This window comes from Myotis davidii, unplaced genomic scaffold (genome assembly GCF_000327345.1).
Source record: "Myotis davidii unplaced genomic scaffold, ASM32734v1 scaffold134, whole genome shotgun sequence".
In the NCBI taxonomy this organism is placed as follows: domain Eukaryota; kingdom Metazoa; phylum Chordata; class Mammalia; order Chiroptera; family Vespertilionidae; genus Myotis; species Myotis davidii.
In genome coordinates, this window is record NW_006288853.1 from 1,303,897 (window position 1) to 1,330,738 (window position 26,842).

Below are 26,842 nucleotides of genomic sequence, written 5' to 3' on the forward strand. Positions count from 1 at the left end.
CTGTCGGTTTTGAAATAAGTTTCTCTCGCCTCCCACCCGTTCAGGATGCGGCGCTTTCGTTAAACGGTGCAGCCCCCCTCCTCCCCCCGCCCCCAGCACACTCAAACCTGCAACTTTTGCCCATCTTTTTGCAGTTGTCTTTGCATACCGGTGCAATTCGTGGCTTTTTTTTTGGGGGGGGGGGTCTTAGTTTTTACATTTGTCTTGCATTTTAAAGAGCAAAGCTACATTCTAAAAACCCATACCCTGCACATTGCCGAGAGCGCAGCTGTTCCCGAAGCCCGTCCCGGGGCGCAGCTGGCGGCGGGCAGCGGGGAGCAGCGGCGCTTGCAGAGCCCTGGCCGCCACCAGTGTTTCTCCTCCGATGTTCGAGTAGTTTTCAGTTTAGTTCTCACCCTTGCCTGTGTGTAAATACAACCCCGAAACGCGAATTGACATTTTTTTCTGGCATGCTAAATAAGTCTGCTGTGTTGGTTGTGTGTGTCCCGTCTCCCTCGAAGTTGCGTGTTTCCGATCCGAGGAGTTTTCTGTCCCGGGTGGAGGTTCCTCTCCATCTGTATCGGCGTCAGTGAATGGAGTCGGTGGGCTCACTGGCTGGCTGTGAAGATGGCCTGTGCCTTAGGGACTGGATTGGGCATTAGACCGCTCATTTCAGGCCACAGTGTAATAGGGGAAACGGACTAAGGCAGAGCCGTCTGTGCATGTTTAAAGAAGTTGCAAGTTGCCGTATAGTTTCATTGGCACTTTTGTCGGTGAATTTTTAGTGGACAGATTTCACGAGCTCCATTGTTTGTAGTTGGTAAGTTCAGTCTAACTAGATGACTCCTTTCTGTGTTTGGATTTAGTAGACTTGACTTATATCTAGATTTTCGATGAACTGAGACTTTTAGATTGAGGTTAGAATCCCTTAAGGAGAAAATACTGTTCCTATGAACTAACCAGGCAAGATGACCCAGGAGGCATTCTTTTAAATACGTTTTTATTGACTTCGTTGAGAGAGAGAGGGAGAGAGAGAGAAAGGGAGGGAGGGAAGAAGGGAGAGAAACATTGATGGGTTGCCAAACCTGAAACCTGGGTATATGCCCTGACTGGGAATTGAATGTGTTTTATTCAGTGAAAATCATTACATCATAACCATTACAGATCTTCATGCTATTTTATTTTATTTTTGTTAATCCTCACCCTAGGATATTTTTCCCATTGATTTTTTCCCCCCTAGAGAAAGAAGGAAGGGGGGGGGGGTTGGGAGATACCTACATGAGAGAGACTCATCAGTTGGCTGTCTCCAGCACAAAGCTTGAGGATCTGAACCTGCAACACAGGCACGTGCCCTTGACCGAGACTTGAACCCACAACCTTTGTTATGTGGGCTGAAGTTCTAAGTACTGAGACACTGGCCAGGGCCATTTTTTAAAAAATTGTTTTGAGAGAGAGGAAGGGTGGGGTGAGAGAAACATGGATTTGTTGTTCCACTTAGTTATGCATTCATTGGTTGATTCTTGTATGCTCCCTGACCCAGGATTGAACCCACAACCTTGGCATATCTAACCAACTGAGCTACCCGGCCAGGGCCCCGATCTCCATACATTTTAGATGCAGATTGTTCAGCAGACTTGAGTTGCTTTTGGTTTCTTTTGCAGATAACCTTCTGTTTGGTGATGAAATAATTACCAATGGTTTTCATTCCTGTGAAAGTGATGAGGATGATAGAGCCTCACATGCAAGCTCTAGTGACTGGACTCCAAGGCCACGGATAGGTATGGTTTCACAGCTTTTAGAGAGTAAATGTTGTCTTTTTCTTTGTATTTTTGTTTTATGCTAACTAAAAATATAATTATCTGCCTCCTTATAACCTGGTGATGAGGTTCCTTAGGTGCTTGCTAAGATTTATGTTTCTAGGGAAAGTCTAGTGCTTCTGTTTTTCTTTTTAAACAGCTCACGCCCATGGAAGTTGGCCTCTAGTATTTATCAAACAAACAGGTCCTTCTCACACCTCAGGTCCTTGGGTCCTTTTCACGTTTTCTCTGTGTAATGCTCTTCCTTCCTATTTGTTCTTCCTTTTCTTTTAGCATACCACTTTTTAAAAAAAGATGTTGTATTGCTTTTAGAAAGAGAGAAATATCGATCTGCTTTCTCCTGCACGTCCCCCCACTGGGGATTGAGCCTGAAGCTGGGGCATGTGCCCTGACTGGGAATCGAACTGTGACCTCCTGGTTTATAGGTTGATGCTCAACAACTGAACCACACAGGCCAGGCTGAATCTTAACTTTTTTATTGGGTTTCTAATACTAGAATATAAGCCCTATTGGGGACAGGGTTTTTTTTTTTTAACTGATTTGTATGCTATTTTGTCAGTTCCTAGAAAAGTGTCTGGCACATAATTTGTGCTCAGTAAATCTTTAACTATGTTGATGAAATGGGAAAGTACAGGGGTGGGCAAAAGTAGCTTTATAGTTGTGATACAAGTAAATAATACAATAATTAATAATAACATAAGAATAAACTTTTGAGTACTCACAACTGGAAACCTACGTTAGCAGTAGAGAACACTATTAGATATTTATACTAAAGTTCTAACATGACCATCTCGAAAATGATACTTTTCTTTTTAAAAAAATATATTTTATTGATTTTTTACAGAGAGGAAGGGAGAGGAAGAGGGATACAGAGTTAGAAACATCGATTCAGCTGCCTCTTGCATACCCCCTACTGGGGATGTGCCCGCAACCCAGGTACATGCCCTTGACCGGAATCGAACCTGGGACCCTTGAGTCCACAAGGCCGATGCTCTATCCACTGAGCCAAACCGGTTAGGGCAGAAATGGTATTTTTCTTAATGTGCCTTCATTCTTGACTATTTAAATTCAGTGATGATTAGTTCCTTAGTGTCCATAGTATTACTGTCTTTTTGGTTTTCTCAAGCTAGAAAACTGACTTAAGAAATGTCAGAGTAAAAAAAAAGTCAGTGCTTAAAACGTATCAGCATTCTATGTATCATTTTCAGAGATTGGTTAAGATCAAATTGAATATTATTACTGAAAAAAATTGAAAAGGTGTTAGTTATGTATAGATTTCCTTAGAGAGGTATATAAATTTCCTTTTCATTTATGTCTTTTTTTAACATTATTAATTTTAGAGAGAGAATGGAAGGTGGAGGGGGGGGAGAGAGAGAAAGAGAGAGAGAGAGAAACAGAGAGAAACATCAGCTTGTTTTTCCACTTATTTATGCATTCATTGGTTAATTCTTGTATATGTCCTCACCGGGGATCGAATCTACCACCTTAGTGTGTTGGGGTGATGCTCTAACTAAACTGAGTTGCCTTGCTAAGGCTTTGCCTTATGTCTTTAATGGTAAATAGTATGGGCTTTTGGGATTGGTAGGATCTTTCCTATATTGATGTGTAGAACCCTTTTGTATATACATGCTCCTGTTACTAATTATGGAGTATATTTTTGAATTTTAACCATCAAAATTTAACTCTGGTAATTAATTTGACTCTTAAAATATTTTGTATTTTATAATTCAAGGGGCTTACCTAACTCTTGATTTGATTTCCCTAATTTCATTGGGATATAGCATTCGTTCTGAGGATGCTGTGAAAATGATATATTTTTATATTGCATTTTATTACTTTATTAAAAAAATCTTAAAGATTGTTAGTTCATTACTTCAGAAAATAAATGAGATTTTAAATTAATTGGATGTGAATTTGATGTAATTCTTTGTCCTCTTAATATAGGTCCATATGCTTTTGTTCAGCAACATCTCATGATTGGCACAGATCCTCGAACAATTCTTAAAGATTTACTACCAGAAACGATTCCTCCGCCTGAATGGGATGATATGACACTGTGGCAGATTGTTATTAATATCCTTTCAGAACCACCAAAAAGGAAAAAAAGAAAAGATATTAATACAATAGAAGATGCTGTGAAATTACTGAAGGAATGCAAAAAAATAATAGTTCTAACTGGAGCTGGGGTATGTAACATGTTTAAAACATGAGTAAAAAAGGAGGAGGTGGTAAATGTTTTATGCCTTTCCAAGTAAATGTTTTTCTGGTGTAGAAGAATTTATCCTTCCATGATAATGGGCAATTTTTTGTGTTTGGAAACTACTAAAAATTGAGCATAGCAGCAGTTGCTAAATTGGTTGTTTTTAAAAGCCTCTCCAACAACCATAAAAAAGATTTGTTTCTGTTTATTAGTACAGTAGGTAAGTGGAATTAAGGCAAGATTTTTACCTATATTATACCACGACTCCTAAAGGAGATTAAGAGAATTCTGCTTACATTGACGTGTGTCAGGGTGTGATGGAGAAACTGGGTTTTTGTTCCATCTTCATGGGGAAACCAGGAACCTAATTCATATTCACAAGTAAAGAACTTAGTGTTAGGAAGTTAACAGATTCCTACCTCCCATCCATTTAAATTAAGGTGATGTGATTGAGGTGGCTCGACAGTTTTCGATTGCCTCCCCTATAGGGTCACAGATAACTAGCTACATAAGGGTATTGTGTTTTCTGTGTTGAATACAGAATATGTTGGTTAGTGACCAGAGCAATGCTAGAGTAAAATTCAGTTCTGCTTTCTGCCATTTTGAGTTAACGGAGGGTGTCACTTAGTCCTTTTTTTTTCTTTTCTAAATACATTTTTATTGATTTCAGAGAGGAAAGGAAAGGGAGAGATAGAAACATCAATGATGAGAGAGAATCATTGATTGGCTGCCTCCTGCACACCCCCCACTGGGGATCAAGCCCACAACCCAGGCATGTGCCCTGACCTGGAATCAAACCATGACTTGGTTCATAGGTTGATGCTCAACCACTAAGCGAAGCGGTTGGGCCTCTTAATCTTAAATGATCAAGAATAGTAATGATTTGCTCCCTATATGATTTAGATAAATTTGACTTAACTCTGAGGTCAAAGTGCAATCGACATTGGTAAAATTGTGAAACAAAAAGGTAACACTCAAATCTCTATTTGAAAGCATAGTGTCTAAATCTATTCTTAAGAATTGAAACATTGTAGCCCAGCCAGCCTGGTTCAGTAGTTGAACTGTGGACATATGAACCAGGAGATCATGGTTGATTCCAGGTTAGGGCACTTGCCCAGGTTGCGGACTGGATCCCCAGGAAAGGGCATGCAGGATCAATGATTCTCTCTCATCATTAAAGTTTCTATTTCTCGCCGAAACCGGTTTGGCTCAGTGGATAGAGCGTCGGCCTGCGGACTGAAAGGTCCCAGGTTCGATTCCGGTCAAGGGCATGTACCTGGGTTGCGGGCACATCCCCAGTGGGAGATGTGCAGGAGGCAGCTGATCGATATTTCTCTCTCCTCAATGTTTCTAACTCTTTATCTCTCTCCCTTCCTCTCTGTAAAAAAAAAAAATCAATAAAATATATATTTAAAAAAAAAAAGTTTCTATTTCTCTCTCCCTCTCCCTTTCTCTCTGAAATCAATAAAAATAATTGAAACATTGTACAACATAGTATTTTAAAGAAAATACAGAAATTCAGTTTTTTTTGTTGGACATTTTTTAATTGATTTTTAGAGAGGGTGGATGGGAGGGGGGGAGACAGAGAAACACTGATTGGTTGCCTCCCGAGTGGAACCTGCAACTGAGGTACTTGCTCTTGACTGGAATTGAACTGGGGACTGCAGGTTGATGTTCTATCCACTGAGCCAAACCAGCTAGGGCTAGAAATTCAGCATTCTTGAAGTAGTCGGTCCCTGACCAGATGAGAGATTTCTTTGGAAACACTTGACTGTAATAGAAGTTGTTCCCTGCTTTCTGGTTAGAATAATTCGAAATGATTTACTTCTCAAATTTCTACTGCTTTAATTTGTTGATTAAATACTTTAAGATTCAAAATTTGCCTGACTTAAAATTCCTTACCCCATTATGAATGGAATGTGATGGATTTAGTAATACTTGTTTGGGGGGTGTTTTATTTCTATTTTAAATTGGAATAGGATGGTATTTCTGTCCTCCAAAAGAAGTTTAAAACTAAAATATTTTTCAACTTCCTAATTGTATAAGAGCAATTATAAACCTAGAGGTAGAAGATTTAATTGTACAAATTATGCCATGTATTTTGCAGGTTTCTGTTTCTTGTGGAATACCTGACTTCAGGTCAAGAGATGGTATTTATGCTCGTCTTGCAGTGGACTTCCCAGACCTTCCAGATCCTCAAGCAATGTTTGATATTGAATATTTCAGAAAAGATCCAAGACCATTCTTCAAGTTTGCAAAGGTACTATGAACGCTTCTAATTGTTTCATTGACCACCTCTCATCACAAAGTATTTGTTCACATTAAGGCTTCTTAAGCTTAACATTCATTGTCTAGTAAATTGGGTACTAGTACTGCAGTGTGGAATAACATCATTGAAATAATCAATTTAGTAAGAATTCCTTTCCAGAAGGGATTGTTATTTACTTTTCTTCATTTTTGGATTGAGTTTCTTTTCAAAGAAGAGGCTATTTTCTATTTTCAAAATAGAGGCTATTTTCAAATTTCACTGCAATAATGGCCTTTACGTTGTCCATGCTTATTTATTTTTAACATGCTGTTTTTTTAAAAAAAAAAAAAAATTTTTGATTTCAGACAGGAAGGAAGAGGGAGAAAGAGAGAGAAACATCAATGATGAGAGAGAATTATTGATCGTCTGCCTCCTGCATGCCCCCAACTGGGGTTCGAGCCTGCAACCCAAGAATGTGCCCTTGACTGGGAATCGATCCCAGGACCCTTCAGTCTGCAGGCTGACGCTGTATCCACTGAGCCAAACCAGCTTAATATGTTCTGATTGATTTCAGAGAATAAGGGAGAAGGAGATAGAAATATCAATGATGAGAGACAATCATTGATCACTGCCTCCTTCCTACATGCCCATTATTAGGGATTGAGCCCACAGCTGGGCATGTGCCCTGACTGGAATTGAACCATGACCTTCTGGTTCCTAGGTTGATGCTCAACCACTGAACCACACAACCAGGCAGATTTTTAATCTTTTCTTATGGATTATAAAGGTTTTAATATCTACTTTGGTATGCTTTGTAAAATTAGCCAGGTCTTAACACATGTTATGTGTATGAAAATTTGTGATGAGGGGTGGAGAAGATTCTAAGATTGCATTTTAGTCTATAGTGCTCTATTCTGCTCTAGTCTCTAGAGTTGCACAGTCCAGTTCAGAAGCCACTAGCCACATGAGGCTTTTGAGCACTTTAGTATATTGAAATGTGATTTAAGTGTGAAAGCCGACCAGATTTTAGAAACCTAGTATGGGGGAAAATTACATAAATAAATATTGATCACATGTGGAAATAATGATACTTTTAAAAAAATATATATTATTGATTTTTTACAGAGAGGAAGGGAGAGAGATAGTCAGAAACATGGATGAGAGAGAAACATGGATCAGCTGCCTCCTGCACACCCCCCACTGGGGATGTGCCCGCAACCCAGATACATGCCCTTGACCGGAATCGAACCTGGGACCCTTCAGTCCGCAGGTCGACTCTCTATCCACTGAGCCAAACCGGTTTCGGCAATAATGATACTTTTGATACTGGGTTGTAAATTATGAAAATTCCATGATCTTAATGTAATTACTAGAAAATTTAAAATTACATACATGGCTCACATATTTCTATTGGGCAGCTCTACTCTAGAGTACAAAGCTTGATAATACATTACGCCAGCAATTTTCAACTGGTGTGGTTCAGTAGTTAGAGACTCAGCTTTATCCCTCCCTGCCTTCACCCCCCATCCCCTCCCAAGTTTGGGTCCCAAGTTTGATTCCCTGTCAAGGACACATACCTGGGTGCAGATTCAATCCTGATCCATCCTGGCCATACGGAAGGCAAACAATTCTCTTTCAATGTGTCTTTCAAATCTCTTCCCCCCTCTGCCTACCTCCCTACACACACACACTCACTCTCTCTCTCTGGAAAAATATCGTCAGGTGAGGATTAATAACAAAAACACAAAACAAAGAGTGACTATTTAGTCAGGAGTACTGACTCGCTCTTTTCCCTTAGATTGTCAAATAAAAAAATGACAATAGCCAACACAACAATAGCCATCCAGTGTGAATGAATCACACTGATAACTATTTTATTTTGTCAGATCAGCAAAAATATATATGTGATGTGCCACAGAATTTTAATAATGAGTTTTATGTGTGCCATGAAATGAAAACGATTGCTAATTGCTGCATTATACCAAGCTCAAGATAATTTAATCAGAAAACTATTAATTTCTTTTCCTCCACAGTTTAGTTTTATAGGAAGAAATTGTAAAATTGCTATTGCTAAGCTTCAGTATTTTGAAAGGGTCTTTTGTGTTAGTGACTATTTTTAGTGAATCTAGAAGTTAAAGGAACCTACATTTTAATTAAAGGGGTAATCTCAGTACTTTCAAACCATATTGTCTATTTACATAACTATAGGAAAAGCTTTGCTAATTTAAAATAAATGGAGTTTAAATTGCTTGACTTCTTTTTAAAGAAATAGTCTTTGGTTTCATTCAAGTGTGGTTATAAATAAGAATTAGAGTAAAATGTGGAAGTTATATTTAAGTTTCTTGAATATGACTTAATTGCTAAAACTGAAAACTGAATTTGAGAAATTTTCAGGCTAAGAGAATTTTTTTTTTAAAATATATTTTATTGATTTTTCACTGAGAGGAAGGGAGAGAGATAGAGAGTTAGAAACATTGATGAGAGAGAAACATCAATCAGCTGCCTCCTGCACATCTCCTACTGGGGATGTGCCCGCAACCCAGGTACATGCCCTTGACTGGAATCGAACCTGGGACCTTTCAGTCCGCAGGCCGACGCTCTATCCACTGAGCCAAACCGGTTTCGGCAAGAGAATTTTTAATTTAAGAACTGACATCTGGTTTACATTGAATTACATAAATAAAGTTAGTTTCTTTACATTATTCTCTTTTCTTATTTACAAGATTATGAATTAGTGAAGACTTACTGTTTCACTGGTGCTCGTGGTACTAATGCATGATTTTGCAGACGAATGAAATGTCACTTTATAGGTTTCTTGAATTGAACCTAAGATACTAGCATTATATAACAGTTCTAGTTAGCAGAAATGAACACTTATAGAAGGCCAGCAGGTAACTAGAAATTACTTTGATCTTATTTCTCATTATTAAAGCTTGATTCACTAATCCATTTATGTAATGCTTGTAAGACTTGCTGTAATTCTGTGTTCTGAAAGGAAAGAAAACATACTGCCTAAACTAACTTGTCAGTTCCCACCCCACCTCCTCCATCACTTCAGTATGTGCTAAATTGCTTAGTAAAGTAGTAACCTGACACTTGGAAAAATGTGATAACTGAGAATAGAAATAGCAAGGTGAGAAAGATTGTAACCCTAGTTGTCTAATATACAAACCGGGTATTCATTGGTAGCTTAACTAGATTTGACATGTAAAAATTGATAGAAACAATTCAGAATTACAATGATAAGCACAAAGTATGAGAAATTAAAGAAGTGTGCTTAATAGAAATCTAGACAGTACATAAGAGGAAAAAACAATGTGTTACAGTGTTCTTAACCACTGTGTTTAGGTTATATACCATCTGGGAGAAGAAAGGGTTGGAGGGGTGGTATTTTTTCACTTTAATATAAAAGTTTTAAGATTTTATGCATTTTTTATTGTTAATAAAATGAAAATAAGTTCATTTATAAAGTATTGTTCATATAAACTTAATTTTGCTTGATTATTTTTTGTGAGCTTTCATTTAAGTTTTATTAAAAGCTAAATAATTAACCTTTATAACTACTATTCATATAGAACTGTTGCACTTTAATTCTCCCATTATGAACTGCCTAAAAGAAAGCTTTTAGTTGCTGAAGCAGCACTTAAAATAGTAATAGGTAGAAGAGGCTGAGTTAATATTGGGTCTAAAAATAAATAATTGGGGAAAAGGTTAAGGAGAAATAAGAACAAGGAACAAAGCATAGTATCCAAAAATAGAGGAAGGAGAGGGTATGCAAATATTGTTGTATTTTACTAGGTTCATGAAATATGTGATTAAAACACTAATAACCTAAATTTTTCTACCAGTTGCTATAAGTAAGCAGAAAGTTTGTTAAATGGTTTATGGTTTTTGCTAGTTGTGAGAGAAAATGAATGTAATATGAAGTATTATTGGTGAATTTTTGGAAGGAAAGAATTTCCTTAATGCATCAAGCTATTGATTGTATATAATTATTGAGAAGAAACTTAGATTTCATTTAGACTGGAAACTCCAAGTAATGGAGAGGTGTGTTTAAAGAAGTTACTGGCCCATTAAAGCAGATTCTCAATCCGTTGACATTTTGGAGTGGGTAATTCTTTGCTGTGAGGAGATGCCCTGTGAATTATAGGGTATTTAGCAGCATCCCTCTTCCCACTAAATACTATTAACATTCCCCACTCCCAGTGTTGACATTCAGAAATGTCTCCATACATTGCCAAGTGTTCCCTGCAAAATCTTACCCGTTTGAGCACCATTGTGATACAGTGTGCCTAGCTGTGTTACCACTTTGAAATTCACACAAGAACAATTAAGGCCAACATAAAGCTACATAGCCATGTCTTGAACCATTATCATCTTGTATCAGAGCTCTCAGGAGTCTAGAATAATGGACTGACTCTGATAAAATTGAGTAGGTTATTCAGTAAAGGTGAAACTGAACATGGATAAAATAAGTTTTTTTAAGACTGTCCAGAGTGTATTTGCTAACCTGTATAGAATTCAGTGAATGTTTTTTCCATTAAAGTGATTAAAACTCAAGAAGAAGTAGAGGATGGAAATGTGAAAATGTGAACTGAACTTAATTCCAAAAAAATGTATCTTTATATTTATTCAATAAATTCTCACTTTATTAATAATGTTCTAACATACCAGATTATGTAGTTATAAAAGTTAAAGACTCTTGCGCTGACTGGTTTGGCTCAGTGGATAGAGCGTTGGCCTGCGGACTGAAAGGTCCCAGGTTCAATTCCAGTCAAGGGCATGTACCTTGGTTGCGGGCATATCCCCAGTGGGGGGTGTGCAGGAGGCAGCTGATAGATGTTTCTCTCTCATTGATGTTTCTAACTCTCTATCCCTCTCCCTTCCTCTCTGTAAAAAATCAATAAAATATATTTTAAAAAAAAGTTAAAGACTCTTAAAACCAGTTCATTACCTAAAAATCAAAAAATGCATGCATGCATGCATAAAAAAAATAGCTTCAGTCCCATTTATCTGAAAACAATATATTAATACTTACGTGTATATGGATTACAGATTTATAAATATAGGCATAAAGTATTATAGCTAGGTATATATTATATTTTTATTATAAAAATGGGCTCTTTTTCCTACTGATTTGTATTTGTAGCATTTCCTACTTAATAAATTTTTTGTGTCAGACACTTGAATACTTTATAGTCATCATAATGTTCATCAAGTAATGTAGTGAACTAATCCTGCAACTGTATGTTTGAATGTTCTCTACTTTCTGTTATCACAAGTAGGGTTGCTTTGATTATCCTTTTTGGTGTGTTTCCAATGTTCTTAGGATAAACTCCTAAAAAGGAAATTGCCAAGGCTCCTGATACATTTTGCTGTATTGCTATCTGTGAAGGTTGAATAATATATGTTCCCGTCAGAAGAAGTGCATGAGAAGGCTGATTTAACATGCCCCTGTCCACTCCCTCAAATTCTCTGCAGTATATTATTATTTTTTAAAAATATATTTTATTGATTTTTTACAGAGAAGAAGGGAGAGGGATAGAGAGTTAGAAACATCAATGAGAGAGATCAATCAGCTGCCTCCTGCACACCCCACACTGGGGATGTGCCCGGAAGCAGGGTACATGCCCTTGACCGGAATCGAACTCGGGACCCTTGAGTCTGCAGGCCGACGCTCTATCCACTGAGCCAAACCGGTTCGGCTGTAGTATATTATTGGCATTAAAATACTTTTTTAAATAAAGTGTGTGTGTGTGTGTGTGTGTGTGTGTGGTGAATATGATTTACAAAGAAATACAAACAGTACAGTATGTAAACATTAGTTGGCCCCCCTTTAGTTTCCCTATCTTCAATCTCTTTCTTCAAAGGTTACTGTATTTTCTTGGGCCTTCCAGGAAAAAAAGAAATGAGTAAGAGAGAGTATGTGTGTGTGTGTATGGGAGGAGTATTATTTTAAGTTTCTAGTAATACTTTGAAAATGATTACTAACAATTATACACCCATTTCTCTAACCTTGCTTCCGCCCCCCCTCCCCATACACATAATACTTTTAGAAATAGTTTCAGAATGGCACTTAACAGAAATAACTTATTTTTAAGAAAAGGCCTGTATTTTATAGTTGTACCACAATATATTTAATCAATCTTCTATTAATGTACATCTCAAGTTTTTCAGGAAGTTAAAACTATCAGTTGAATAGAAAAAATGGGCATTTTTTTCTCATCAGTGTTCTGTTTTAGTTTATTAGTGTGAATGAATGATTGCTTTCTACAACTGGCCATGTGTATATCCTTGAATCATTTATTGATCTTAGGCATTTTTTTCCAGTGGGATGTTTTTCTTTTACTGATTTTTGGGAACATTATGTATTCTCGAAGAATGTTTTTATGTTATAAGGTGATTGGAATTCCAGCCTTCAGTAATCCCATGCAGATGTGCAAAATGAACTGTACTTACTAGACTGATCTTAGATTTAGACTAGTTAGCAGTACCTAACAGAAATGATGCTTAGCCTAAAAAAAGAGTATGAAACGAGGTACAGGGATCAAACATTGAAAAGGTACTATTAGACATTAATACTTGCAACAACAAAGAATTTAAATGAAAAAAAAGAAAAGTTATTATTGCATAGTGGTTAAGAGCCACACTTTGGTATCAGAACTGGATTTGAATGATAGCTCTGCTACTTACTGGTTCTTGTGACTTTCGACAAGTGACTTCTGTGCTTTGGTTTTTTTATCTGCCAGTGGGGATATATACCCTACAGTATGGTCAACAAATCTTTTCTTTATAGGATCAGGTAGTAAATGTCTGCTTTGTGGACACCATAGGAGCTTTATTAAATGTTCTTTGTTTTTCTGTACAACCTTTTAAAATGTAAAAACTCAGTCCTCAGCCTAGTTTATAGCATTATAATAAATTGCTCCTGTTATGTCTAGTACATACTAAAACTTCATTAAATGGTAACTGATAGCTTGACTAACTGAAATGCTCTTGTGTTAGGTTAGTACAGGAATTGGCAAACTATATCCTCAGTCCAAATGTAGCCCATTGCCTGTTTCTATGGAGCCCTTGAGCTAAGAGTTTTTAAATGGGAGGGGAAAATGAATAGTTTTTCATGGCATATGAACATGAAAATTCTAATGTTGGTGACTGTAAATAAAGTTTTATTGGAATACAGCTGTGCTCATTCATTTGCATATTGTCTAAGGTGCTTTTGCACTATATTGGAAGATTGAGTGGTTGCAACAGAGACCATATGGAAACCTTAAATATTTACTAATTGTTGTCCTTGTTTGGAAAAAGTTTGCTGAACCTTGAGTTCCTCAGGGAACCAGATTTTTAGAAAAGGCAGTTGAATTTGTCAGATGACTAATAATGTGTAAGTGCTGATTAGGTAAGATATTGAGTAGTCTATCAAGTGTGGTTTTGTGGAATGAATGAAACAAGCGATTATGAAGATTTTTCTAACCAGGACCGATGTGTGTGTTTTGTTGTTTCTTGTGTGTGGTGTTTTTTTTTTCAGCAAGAGATTTTAGGTTCTATTTATTACCAACTGTACTTAACTGTCTCCCTCTGCTCTGTAGGAGGAGGTGGATATTAGCCAATAGTGCATCTCAAAGGACTTTGATGAGTCCTTTTATTTTTGAGGGGTTGCCGTTAACATCCTTGCCTTTGACTGGGGTCTCACTCATATTGCTAGAAATTTTTAGATGAAATCAAGTAGAGATCATTTTTGGAGGAGAGCCATTATTTCTGCATGAAACCTCAATATGGCAGGTAGTTCTAAGCTTTAATTTGGACCCTATTGGTTGCCTTTGGACAATTACTGAAGTGTTTGCATATTTGTAAACACAGGTGTATGGAAGCAACAGGTCTTTTTTAAAAATGTGCTTTGAGCTTTTGGTCCCAGCTCTGCTTTCTCTCACTTGTGAGGATCCCTATGGCACTAACAGATTGGCCCAGTCCACATGATCGGTTCCTTGATAGGACTTGAGGGTGTTCAGACATGGTCCACTACATATTTGAAAGAAAACAGACAAAGTTAGTTTCAAATCGTAGCACATAAAATTTAATCTTATAAAAAAGAGCTTCATAAATGATTCCCAACTACAGAAATTGATTTTTAACTTTAAGGGCTAAACTACCTTGAACTGTTATGGTTTGAACATGAAGGGAAATCGGAGTGTAGAGCTGAAGCTAGTGTCTGCATATCTTTGTGCTTCTTATCCTCCCCTTTAAGAGAGTGGGTGGAAGATAAGGCACATAAAACTCATTTCAGGAGCCTTGGAGTCTTGGCACTCTTACTCCCTGACCCTGCTCTGGAGGTCATTTGTTCTTATTTTGTTTGGCATGCTGTTATCACTTTTCTTCCTACTTTAGATGTTATTTTATTTGTTGCCTAGCATATTCTAATATTTGTTAAAACACTCTACCAGCTATTTACAGAGGGAGCTTTAATAAAATACAATTATGTTTAAGCCTCTACATGTAAATATGAATGTACTAGAACAAAGCATCTTGTAGCTAAAACAGTGGTTAGTATAGCACAACCCACTGGTCTAGAACGCAATGTTGCTTTAAATTTTTTATAAACATTAGCTTTATTAAGCTCTTCACTTGTTACTTCTTCCTATATGTGCGTTGTCTATTTTGTAAATTGCAAAGTTGTCCATGAAATTCATGACAAAAATTTGAATGTGAGGAAAATTTTGGATTTTTGTATACCATTTTCAGCAGCATATGGACCTGTATGTGACAGTTATAAGGAGATTTTACTTATTAATTTTACCCAAAAGATATACCTGTAGATAGTTTTTTTAAAAAAATTGAAATATTAAATAGGTTAAAAGTAGTCATTTATAATCTTATTCAACATTTTTGTATAATATCAGAAGTGAAAGTTCCCCATCTGTTTATAGTTTGTTTGAATCCTTCCTGACTTGTTTTTATGAACATATCTATATGCATGTGCATATTATTTCCATTTTTGCTTAATAACAAAACAATAAAAACAAAACACACCAGTGACTAACTTGCTTTTTTCATGTATGTCATGAACCATCTTCCAGGTCAGTGCATCTAAACCTATTAATTTTAATGGCTGCATACTCCACTATTATGGATGGTACCACATATCTACAACCGGTCCCCTATTGATGGACATATGGTTGTGTCTAGTTTTTTGCTACCATTGTAATAGGTTAGAGGCTGTAATGAATGGTAAGGAAGTAGAAGGTAGCACTACTACTTTAATGAAGAAACTTCCTTTGCCATAGTCACTTACTAAATGAAATATAAACACTGTCAAAAGTTGAGAGGACCAAAATTGATAATTTTTCTCTGATCTTTTTGCCATGTGTATATCTGAATTCTTTGTTTTTAAAGAAGAAACAGCATTGAAGCATTATTTGGGGGGAAAAACACACACACAAAATCCAGCAACTCAGCATTCATGAGCAACTCTATACTATACCAGTATGTGCCTGTGCAGTGGAAGGAAAACAATTTTGGTAAGGAATTAAAACTTTAGCTTTAAACTTCCAACAGGTTTATATTTATGATGAATGATGAATAAGAAAATTTTAATATTCTTATGTTTTTAAAAAAGAAGTCACCATACCTTTGATATCTTTAATTTCAATTTAAACTATTCCCCCTTTTGCTTTAAAACAACAACTGAATTTGCAGCCAACAAAAGTTAGATATGTTCTAAGGTGTGTATTTCTTCTGACTTTTATTAAAATATCTGTTAACATTTATTAGAGATGTTTATGGGTCATCTTTATCCTTTTCAAGGGGCCAACTTCACTAATTGCTGAGTTTTATACATATAACAGCAACAATCCTTTTGTAGGTGTGTGTTGTACCCATCTAGATGCTTTGAGATGCTCATGTAGTTTTTAAATTACTTATACATGGGGCATTAACATTGGTAGTTTTTTTGTTATTAAACCTAAATGTGTGATATCTGTTATACTTATTTCTTAAATGTAATGTTTTTTCTGCCTTTTGCCTTATATAGGAAATATATCCTGGACAATTCCAGCCATCTCTCTGTCACAAATTCATAGCATTGTCGGATAAGGAAGGAAAACTACTTCGCAACTATACTCAGAACATAGATACACTGGAACAGGTTGCAGGAATCCAAAGGATAATTCAGTGTCATGGTTAGTAAACTTCAGAATTCCTTTCTGTTATTTAGTTTTGTTACTCCTAGGAAAAATTAGGATTAGAAAGTAGGTTGCCATCCAGGAATGGAGATAGAGCTTTATTATTTACTCATGCTCTCTGACCAGTTGTAGATAAAATAAGAAAAGTGGAATGCAAAAAACCCATGAAACTGGAAGGATTGGCCTTGACACACAAAACATGAGAAATCAGTGTGCTTTTGGATTTTAGAATATGTAGCAGTTGCATTCCATTACATTCTTTTAAGTAACCTTTTTAAAATTGCAAATGTAATATAGCTAAGTATGAAAAGACATCTTTAGATTATGAAACCAAAGGAACTGGGTAGTTCTGATGAAAAGTATTTAGAAATTTCCATCTAGTATAACAAGTATGAACAGAACATTATGTATCTGAATTGTTTTTAAAACAACTGTTAGGCTAAAGTAATACTGTACAGTTGTAATCTTCCAACTCTGTAGCATTTTAGCCCTGGAAGAGTTGGTTTATTGTATTGAAAAGAGTAGCTTTAGGGGAGTCATCATTGTATCAACATCTCAGCAATGAGGATTGGATTCTCTCCTTACTTACTGTATAAGTATTTTAATTATACCCTAGATTCTCCCATGGAATCTTTTAAAATTTTAACATATTAACCTTTGTAGTATGCTTAATAAATGGAAACATTTCATTACTAAAACATGCATGTTGTATTTTTTAGGTTCATTTGCAACAGCATCTTGCCTGATTTGTAAATACAAAGTTGACTGTGAAGCTGTACGAGGAGATATTTTTAATCAGGTAATTTATCACCCGTATTTTAGGAATTGTGCATGTTTCTGATCTTTTTTTTTTTTAAATTTTATTGATTTCACAGAGAAATGGAGAGAGATAGAAACATCAATGATGAAAATATCATTGATAGGCTGCCTCCTGCACGTCCCCTACCAGAGTTGGAGCCCACAACCCGGGCATATGTCCTGACAACCATTGAGACACACTGGCCTAATCTGTTTCTTCTTTTGTCTCCCAAACTGTTTTTTTTTTAAAATATATTTTATTGATTTTTTACAGAAAGGAAGGGAGAGAGATAGTTAGAAACATCGATGAGAGAGAGACATCGATCAGCTGCCTCCTGCACATCTCCTACTGGGGATGTGCCCGCAACCCAGGTACATGCCCTTGACCGGAATCGAACCCGGGACCTTTCAGTCCGCAGGCCGACGCTCTATCCACTGAGCCAAACCGGTTTTGGCTCCCAAACCGTTCTTGTTTTTTCCCCCTGAAAGTATTTGTGTGGTACAAAAAGATCTAGGAAGAGAGTATTAGCATTGGGAATTCTGGTGAAATACACAAGAACCATTCAGTACCTTAAGTTGAAAACATTGGTCCATGATGTCTAAAGTGATGAAATTGGCTCCTTAATATCAAAGACTAAAATAAAAATCCAGATCATAAGTGAGGTGTTGCCATATTAGTTTTTCTTCTTACTCTCCCTTTATAGTGCCTATCAGACTCAGAATTTTAAATTAAGGTGGTAATTCTTTAAACATTAAAAAATTTATTGTAAAAGGTATTTCATATATGCTCACTGCCAAAATACTACAAGCAAATATGGCAAAGAATAAAAACCATCCAGAAATAAAAATTCTATTCATTTACCTACATATATAAGCATATATATTTAGGAGGATAGTATATTAAAATGGAATCATTGTATCTTTTTTGTTTTTATTTTTTAAATGATACTCAAATATATTTTTATTGATTTTAGAGAGGAAGGGAGAGGGAGAGACAGAAACATCAACCATGAGAGAGCATCATTGATTGGCTGCTTCCTGCACGCCCCTCCACTGGGGATCGAGCCCACAACTCAAGCACGTGCCCTTGATAGGACTCGAACTTGGGATCCTTCATTCACAAGCCAACGCTCTATCCACTGAGCTAAACCAGCTATGGCTGTATCTTTTTTACTTACTGATTTTGAGAGAGAGAGAAAAATAGATTTGTGTTCCACTTATTTATGCATTCATTGGTTCATTCTTGTATGTGCCCTAACTGGGGATTGAACTTGTAACCAACCGAGGCTTATGAGGGCGACTCTTTAACCAACTAGCTGCATGGCCAGGGCAGAATCATTGTATCCTACAAACTTACTCTTGTTTATTTTATTTTGTTTTTATTGATTTCAGAGAAGGGAGAGGAAGAGATAGAAACATTAATGATGAGAGAGCTTCATTGATTGGCGGCCTTCTGCACGCCCCATACTGGGGATCGAGCCCGCAACCCAGGCATATGCCCTGGCCAGGAATCAAACTCTGACCTTCTGATTCATAGGTCGACGCTCAGTCACCTATGAAATACGCTGGTCGGACGAAACTTATTCTTTTTAAAAGGATTAAATCTGTGTGTGTGGGTTGTGTATGTGTGTGTGTACATACATATATACACATGCTGGTTTTTTCTTTTACTGTACAATAAACCCTTGAATATCAAATGTAGGTTTTTACAGATGTATAATAGTATACACAGATAATAGCAACATTGTATTTCAGTTTATGTTAAATTGTGACAATTGACATTGATGTTTAGGTTGTACCCAATTTCCCTATTTATCCACAACTTTTCTGTTTTCTTTGTTGATTTTGAAATGAATTCTTGGCAACTGTGGAAATATTGACTGTTTCTAAGTTGGCCTTTCCCTTCTCTTCCCCACCTCAACCAAAAATCTGAAACATGCAGGTGGTTCCTCGATGTCCTAGGTGCCCAGCTGATGAACCACTTGCTATTATGAAACCAGAGATTGTCTTTTTTGGTGAAAATTTACCAGAACAATTTCATAGAGCCATGAAGTATGACAAAGATGAAGTTGATCTCCTCATTGTTATTGGGTCTTCCCTGAAAGTAAGACCAGTAGCACTAATTCCAAGTAAGTTGGTGGTGATTTTTAGAGAATATTTCCTTATATATTGCCATGGGTTATGAGTCTGTACAGTACAATCTACTCTAGTGATCTTACTCTGTTTCTGGTTAAAGAGTGATGAAGAACCAAACTTTATTTTTTAGGTGACATTCTGTTCATGTTAATCTGACTTGTGAGCAGGGGAGATGAGATGGATGTAAAAACAGAAATAATGTCAGGTTCTAATGTACATAAACAATTTAGACAAAGGGAAACAGTTCAAATTAAATTAAAATTTTTAGCTTGATAGAAGTATAACATTATGTAAGCTAGAATTTGGGAAGTCAAAAGAATTGGCTTGTTTTTGTATGAATAATAATCATGCCTTGTCATAATCATATGTGGATTTACTTTATCCATAAGGGTGTATTTGCTCAAATACAATTAAAGTCCCTATTACTGTCAGGGACACATGCTCTCATACTACCTTTTTCTCCCTCTAGTGAAGAAGCAAGGGAGGGGGGAAGATAAAGGGATACTAACTCAGTAGCATCAGGTATGCCCTAAAAAATGAAGGAAGGAGAAGAGAGAATATCAAACTCTTAATCAGAGAATTAAATTAGATCCCTATAACCAACAATCAAATAGGCAGCCAGAGTAAATAGTTGGAAGAAACAAGGATTTAAACTCTAATTCTATATCTTTTCCTACCCTATATGTAGTTGCTTTTAGTAGTATGATTGTCTTCCCTACATAACTGAGAAATCCTATTGCTAGAATATAGGACAATTTGTAATTAAATAAAACACGAAAATTTAATGTATAAATAAGCGCCTTTATTTTTGTTTTTTTTTCCCCTCAAAGGCAAGGCAGAGACTTTCTTTTAAAGAATTGACTTGAGAGAAACACTGATTGGTTGTTCCACTTATTTATGCATCCATTGGTTGATTTTTTTAAAAAAATATTTTTGGTTTCAGAGAGGAAGGGAGGGAGAGAGAGAGAAACATCAATGTTGAGAATCATTGATTGACTGCCCCCTCATGCCCCACACCGGGGATCCAGCCCACAACCTGGGCATGTGCCCTGACCAGGAATCAAACTGTGACCTCCTAGTTCATAAGTCGAGCTCAACCACTGAGCCACACCAACTGGACCACTGGTTAATTCTTGTATGTGCCCTGATCCGGAATCAGGCCCGCAATCTTGGCATATTGGGATGATGCTCTAACCAACTGAGCTACCTGGCCCGTGCTAGGCAGAAACATTCTTAAAAGCCTGCTGGGGGACAGTATTGGTAGATAGGCAGTAAAGGTGCATTTAAAAAATGTAAGACACAGATATATTATAGTGGAGAATTGTATGAATTTTCACACTTTTTAAAATTTAATTTCAATTATATTTGAAATACAATAATATGAGTTGCTTTAGCATGGTTCTGGTGCGAGTGGGTGTATCAGTTGTGGAGCTGAGTGGGATGGGGCTCTCGTCAGAAGCTGTCCACCAGGTGTTGTTGGGTCTGGAGCTTCTTGGAAGGGACTCCTGTGCAGGTTAAGGTTAGCTGGGGCTTGTCCTGGTCTTGGGGCAGCTTGGTAGATCTACAGAGTGATCATGGTTGGTTGCTACTTGTGCTGGCGTGGAGGTGCTTGGGAGAGGCACTGCTGTGAACCGAGGCTGGCTGCCAGTTGTGCCAGACTTGGGACCCTTTGGTGGCACTATGATGAGACGAGTGCACCTGCCATTTGTCAGGCTTGTGGTAGCTTAGTTAGAGCTGTGTTACAAACACTGGCCGCCACCACTTAGCCAGATGTGCAGCTGCTGAATGGGAGTTAGAATGCAAGCTGAGCCTGGGCGCACTTGTGCTGGGCTAGGGGCTGCTTGGCAGCAGCGTCAGTGCATGCCAAGGCCAGCTGCTGCACTGTGTGAGGTTTGCGGACCTTTGAGAGTCTGTAGCACCAGCAGAGTCCAGCCAACACTGTGTGAGGTTTCTGAGTTTTGGGGAAAGTCTGAAGTGCCAGCAAAGGCAGGCTGTTTGTGTGGAGAAGCAAGTAGGAGAGGCTCTGGCCAGGCAAGGGAGCTGGGTGGGGCTGCGTCTCAGGGAATCACCCGGGCCAGGTGAACAGTGTTAAGTTCAAGGAAAGCACAGATTTGGCACCTGCCTGCACTGGGCTGGTGGTAGGTGAGTTCAGTGGAACAATGGTGTCTAGGAGTATTTACATCCCCAGAGAAAGTTGACCCCATCCCTGTCTATCTCTTGCCCTGTCCCTGGCATTTTTAATTAATTTTATTTTTTGATTTCAGAATGGGAGTGGGAGAGATAGAAACATCAGTGATGAGAGAGAATCATTGATGGGCTGCCTTGTGCACGCCCCCCACACTGGGGATCGAGCCTGCAATCTGGGCATGTGCCCTTGACTGCAATCGAACCGGGGACTTTTCAGTCCACAGGCCTATGCTCTATCCACTGAGCCAAACCAGCTAGGACTGTCCCTGGCATTTTTCAAGCTGGTGCCTGTGCTGGAGCTTAGAGCACGAGTCCTTTAAGACAGCCTTCGCCAACTGGTGGTCCACGGACTGATGGTCAGTGAGGTCCGAAAGTTTGGTGGAGACCACTGCTTTAAGGGCAGTACCTTTGTCTCAAAGCTTTTGTGATTCTCAGATCCCTACTGATTTTCGCAGCCAGGTATTAATGGGGACTCCTCTTCTGACACTGCTGCCATGGGCTGTGGAGCCTGATCTGGGGCTGGGATCCCTGGCTTCTCAAAGGCAGCTCAGCAGCCAAGATGTCCCTCCTGGGCTTAGGATCTTCCTGTTCTGTTTGCCCCTCCTGTCAGTCTGTGTTGCTTCTTTATATCCTTACCTATAGGAATTCTGTTAAGCTAGTCTTAACAGGTGGTTCTCAGTAATTTAGTTGTAATTTTGATGTGATTCTGGGCAGAGGCAAGCTCATCTTGACCAGAAGTCCTCACACTTTTTATATTAGGAGCTATTTCAATAAAAAGAATGATCACTTGCTATGTGCCAAGAACTTTTCTATGCACTTGAAATATATTAACTCATTTAATCCTCACTGCAACTTTGTAGAAAAGTTCTGTTATTTCCATTATATAGATAAGGAAATTGAGGTACAGAATAAAAAAATCCAAAGATTGCTAAGAGGTAACCAGGTGACAGAAGCAGAACCTGAAATTTTATGAAAGATGTTTAATTACTCATCTGTTTCCTTGATAGCTTGATGAAATGACAATGGCTTAGTTAAGTGGCCAGTTATTTTTTGGTATTGGGAGAACGTTATATTTTTGCAATAGTGCATTTGTTATGGCTTTATTAGCTTATCTCTCTTTTTCTAAATTGTATTTTTTGCACTATTTTTAGGTTCCATACCCCATGAAGTGCCTCAGATATTAATTAATAGGGAACCTTTGCCTCATCTGCATTTTGACGTGGAGCTTCTTGGAGACTGTGATGTCATAATTAATGAATTGTGTCATAGGTTAGGTGGTGAATATGCCAAACTTTGCTGCAACCCTATAAAGCTTTCAGAAATTACTGAAAAACCTCCACGAACGCAAAAAGAGCTGGCTCATTTGTCAGAGTTGCCACCCACACCTCTTAATATTTCAGAAGGCTCCAGTTCACCAGAAAGAACTTCACCACCAGATTCTTCGGTGATTGTCACACTTTTAGACCATGCAACGAAGAGTAATATTGATGACCCAGATGTGTCTGAATCAAAAGATTGTATGGAAGAAAAATCACAGGCAGTCCAGACTTCTACTAGGAGCATTGAAAGTGTTACTGAACAGTTGGAGAGTCCGGATTTGAAGAACATTAGCTCTAATACTGGGGAGAAAAATGAAAGAACTTCAGTAGCTGAAACAGTGAGAAAGTACTGGCCAGCCAAGATTGCAAAGGAGCAGATTAGTAAACGGCTTGATGGTAAGAAACTATTTTTGGAAGATATAATTAAACAAATATTTGCAAGAAATGAGCAACTTTAGCAGGTTTGTTGATAGGGTAGCTAATGTAACATTGCAAAGTTGAGTAGTCAAGCTAGAGAAAGATAAACATTGGTATTTTACATAATACGGGGAAGAAAGTGTGTTTGAAGTATGCTTAGTACCTTGTGTTACTCTAGGGAATAAGAAGCAATAACTTGAGAAGAAAATTGGTTAATATTGAGTGCTCTGCCATATCAGGTGAGAGATTTCGTTGGTAGAAATGACTGAGATTCAGTGCTTACTGTGGGTTAGTTGCTTTACACACAATATCTGACTTCAATCTAATGACGTAGGAACTATTATTACATCTCTGTTACAGGTGGGAAATCTTGAGAACTGTAGAGGTTAAATAACCCGTGCAAGGTAACAACTAGGATTTGGAAGAACCAAGATCGTATTCCAGGCATATCCCCAGAGCTTGCCCTTTAATCACTATGCTGTGTTGTGTTAGATCTAGAAAGCATCTGATTCTTCCCCACTAATTACTAGGGGCACAGTGCACGAATTCGTGCATCTTGAAAGGAACGGGGGGCCTTGAAGCTGTGGTGGGCACAGGGGTGTGTCTCGGCCCATCTTCTGCACCCTGCTTGGTTCCTCCCGCCGCGACCCCTGGTCCCATCGGCCAGCCCCACTCCCACACTCGGACAGTGCTGGCAGCGGGTATGAGCGGGGCCGGCGCCAGCAGTGGCTCTGGCACTGGCGGTAGGCATGAGCACTGGGCAGGACCGCGGCGCGCAGGAGCAAAGAATTTTCAGTAACCACCAGAGGCTCGCCCCGATGACAGCAGCCAGTGCCCCGCCTTCGTCTGGCGCCCCCACTTACCTGCTCCACCATCCCGCTGCGGCCAACACCTGCCATGTTCTGCACTCCTGCTGCCAAAGCCTGCCATGTTCTGCGTGGGCTCTCTGGTGGTCAGCACATGTCATGGCAATCAGTTCGGTTGTGCCATTCGGTCTATTTGCATATTAGGGTTTTATATAGATAGAAGATAAGGAATAGCATCTCCCCTTTTGCCCATAGGAAATGTAGGTAAAGTCACTTTCTAATTTTTGGAAATCAATGTTTAAATCCAAGTAAATCTGGTGAAAAATGCTAATTTAAGAAGCTAAACCTAAACTAAATTTGACCAAGTTAGGACATTTAACTTTATTAGTATTCATAGATGCAAATTAATGCTCTTAAGAGTAGAACATCTTAGAGGAGGTCCTTTTGACCTGGGGTCCATGACTTAGGGGGGAGAGGGAACTCTTCTTACCATAGGTCAAATCTCATAGTGTCAGTACAAATTTGGGAGGGAGTTGAGGTAGAAAGGTTAAAATCTATTGCTAGATCATTTCTCTCTCACACTTCAATTTGTGTGAGGACTCATATATACTTATTCCAGACAGCCCAATCAGACTGAAGTAACTTAGTTCTCTTTTATTTCTCTATTTCAGGTAATCAATACCTGTTTTTACCACCAAGTCGTTATATTTTCCATGGTGCTGAAGTATATTCAGACTCTGAAGATGATGTCTTACCCTCTAGTTCTTGTGGCAGTAATAGTGATAGTGGAACCTGCCAGAGTCCAAGTTTAGAAGAACCCCTGGAGGATGAAAGTGAGATTGAAGAATTTTACAATGGTTTAGAAGATGATCCTGATATTAATGAGAGAGCTGGAGGAACTGAATTTGGAGCTGATGAAGGTGATCAAGAGGCAGTCAATGAAGCTATATCTATGAAACAGGAAGCAACAGACATTAATTATCCATCAAACAAATCATAATGTAGTAATTTTCCAGGTACAGGAATTGTTCCACCAGCATTAGGAACCTTTAGCATGTCAAAATGAATGTTTACTTGTGAACACGATAGAACAAAGGAAACCAGAAAGATCTAATATTTATAGACTGGTAAAATAGATTTTTTTTTTCATAGATTTTTAACTTCCTTATTTCTGTACTTGTACACTTAACACTAATTTTTTTTTTAAAGAAAGGTACTAAGTATCTTTAACCTGCTCTTGGTCGACTTTTAAAGGTTCATTTGTATGATACATCCATATGTATATATAATTTTTGTTTATACATTTTTGCCTAGTGAGTTTCAGCATTTTAAAGTTTTCAAAAAGCCATTGGAATGTTAAGTTAATGTAAAGGGAACAGCTTACCTAGACCAAAGAATGGTATCTTCATTTTCATTTACTATTTCTTTATAACATTGAATAGTTTGAAATCCTCAAATCTCTGTTTTGCTAAACTTTTCTTTATTAGCACAATTACCTATTTTTAAACACTGGCATTTTCCAAAACTTGTGGCAGCTAACTTTTTAAAAATCTCATAACATGCAATGTGAGTAGAAGGAAGTCAACAATATATGGGAGAGCACTCAGTTTTCTTTGCTTTTTAAAGTAAGACTTGGTGCTCAAAGTTTCAGGAATGTTGTATTGTTCAAATGAAGATGGCTTTTGTACTTCTGTGGACATGTAGAAATGTCTATATTGGCTTATGAAACTAATCTGTAAAACAAATAAATGCTTTGGAAATGTTTCAATTGCTGTAGAAACAATAGTGCCTGCCTGGGCCCCCTTAGTGTTGAGAGTATTTCCCATTGTTGTTTCAATACCTATCACTGTGGTAGAGCTTACATTGATTCTTTTCCACAAGTATTAAACTGCCAAGATGTGAATATGCAAGTCTTTATGATCTGTAGGAATGGTAACTTTGGGGAGAGTGTAATATGAACTGCTGCTTTTCCACACATGAGGAGAGTGACAGGTTCCCTGATTATGGTTCCAAAGTAATAAGATATTAATTATATATAACTCGGCCAGTAAATACATGTCTCCTGTTGGGAGTATTTGGTGTAACAAACACCAAACTGCTAGCCTAGTACTATGAACATGATGTAACTTGTAATAGCAGAAGAGTTAGTGAATGAAATTCCTATTGTGTCTTTGTTTAAAAGCTTAGCCTGCCTTAAAACTAGAGCTCAACTTTCTCAGCTGCAGAAGCTTCTAGCCTTTCAAAAAGTTCATACTTTATAAAGTTGCACACTAAACAATTTTCCAGACTTTTCCCAACATTACTCCCAAATTACAAAGTATTCCTGTGTTGCTTTGGTATTTATTACAATTTTAAAAAAGGGTTTGAAATACAGCTGTTCTTTAAGCATAAAATACCCAGCTAGGACCATTACTGCTAGAGAAAAAATTTTATTGAATGGCCACTTCCCTACCTAAAAGGTGTCTCAATCTATTTTATTTGGCTACACTAAAGAATGCAGTATATTTAGTTTTTCATTTGCATGATGTATTTGTGCTATAGATGATATTTTAAATTGAAAATTTTGTTTTAAATTATTTTTACAGTGAAGACTGTTTTCAGCTCTTTTTATATTGTACATAGTCTTTTATGTAATCTACTGGCATATGTTTTGTAGACTGTTTAATGACTGGATATCTTCCAACTTTTGAAATACAAAACCAGTGTTTTATACTTGTACACTGTTTTAAAGTCTATTAAAATTGTCATTTGACCTTT

At 37.7% G+C, this 26,842-nt stretch overlaps 1 protein-coding gene across 3 annotated transcripts; it reads left to right on the forward strand.

The window, feature by feature from the left end:
- Positions 1-1,643: 1,643 nt before the first annotated feature.
- On the forward strand, positions 1,644-26,842 carry SIRT1 (sirtuin 1). 3 transcript variants are annotated; one of them, XM_006760893.2, is made up of 8 exons: positions 1,644-1,757; positions 3,741-3,982; positions 6,104-6,256; positions 16,272-16,419; positions 17,142-17,221; positions 19,163-19,349; positions 22,695-23,258; positions 24,757-26,842. In XM_006760893.2, the coding sequence occupies exons 2-8, from the start codon at positions 3,770-3,772 to the stop codon at positions 25,083-25,085; spliced, it is 1,674 nt and encodes a 557-aa protein (XP_006760956.1). In that variant the 5' UTR covers positions 1,644-1,757; positions 3,741-3,769; the 3' UTR covers positions 25,086-26,842. The 3 variants fall into 3 exon arrangements, with proteins under 3 accessions (XP_006760956.1, XP_006760957.1, XP_015417602.1); XM_006760894.2 differs by lacking the exons at positions 1,644-1,757; positions 3,741-3,982 and adding an exon at positions 15,635-15,759; XM_015562116.1 differs by lacking the exons at positions 1,644-1,757; positions 3,741-3,982 and adding an exon at positions 15,638-15,759 and having other exon boundaries at positions 6,175-6,256.

What these genes read in the sequence shown, in the direction of transcription:
- SIRT1 (XM_006760893.2), top strand. Translation starts at nt 3,770, where the DNA reads ATGATTGGCACAGATCCTCGAACAATTCTTAAAGATTTACTACCAGAA. An exon ending in ACCAGTAGCACTAATTCCAA is followed by an intron (nt 19,350 to 22,694) that starts GTAAGTTGGTGG and finishes CACTATTTTTAG; the next exon opens with GTTCCATACCCCATGAAGTG. An exon ending in GATTAGTAAACGGCTTGATG is followed by an intron (nt 23,259 to 24,756) that starts GTAAGAAACTAT and finishes TCTCTATTTCAG; the next exon opens with GTAATCAATACCTGTTTTTA.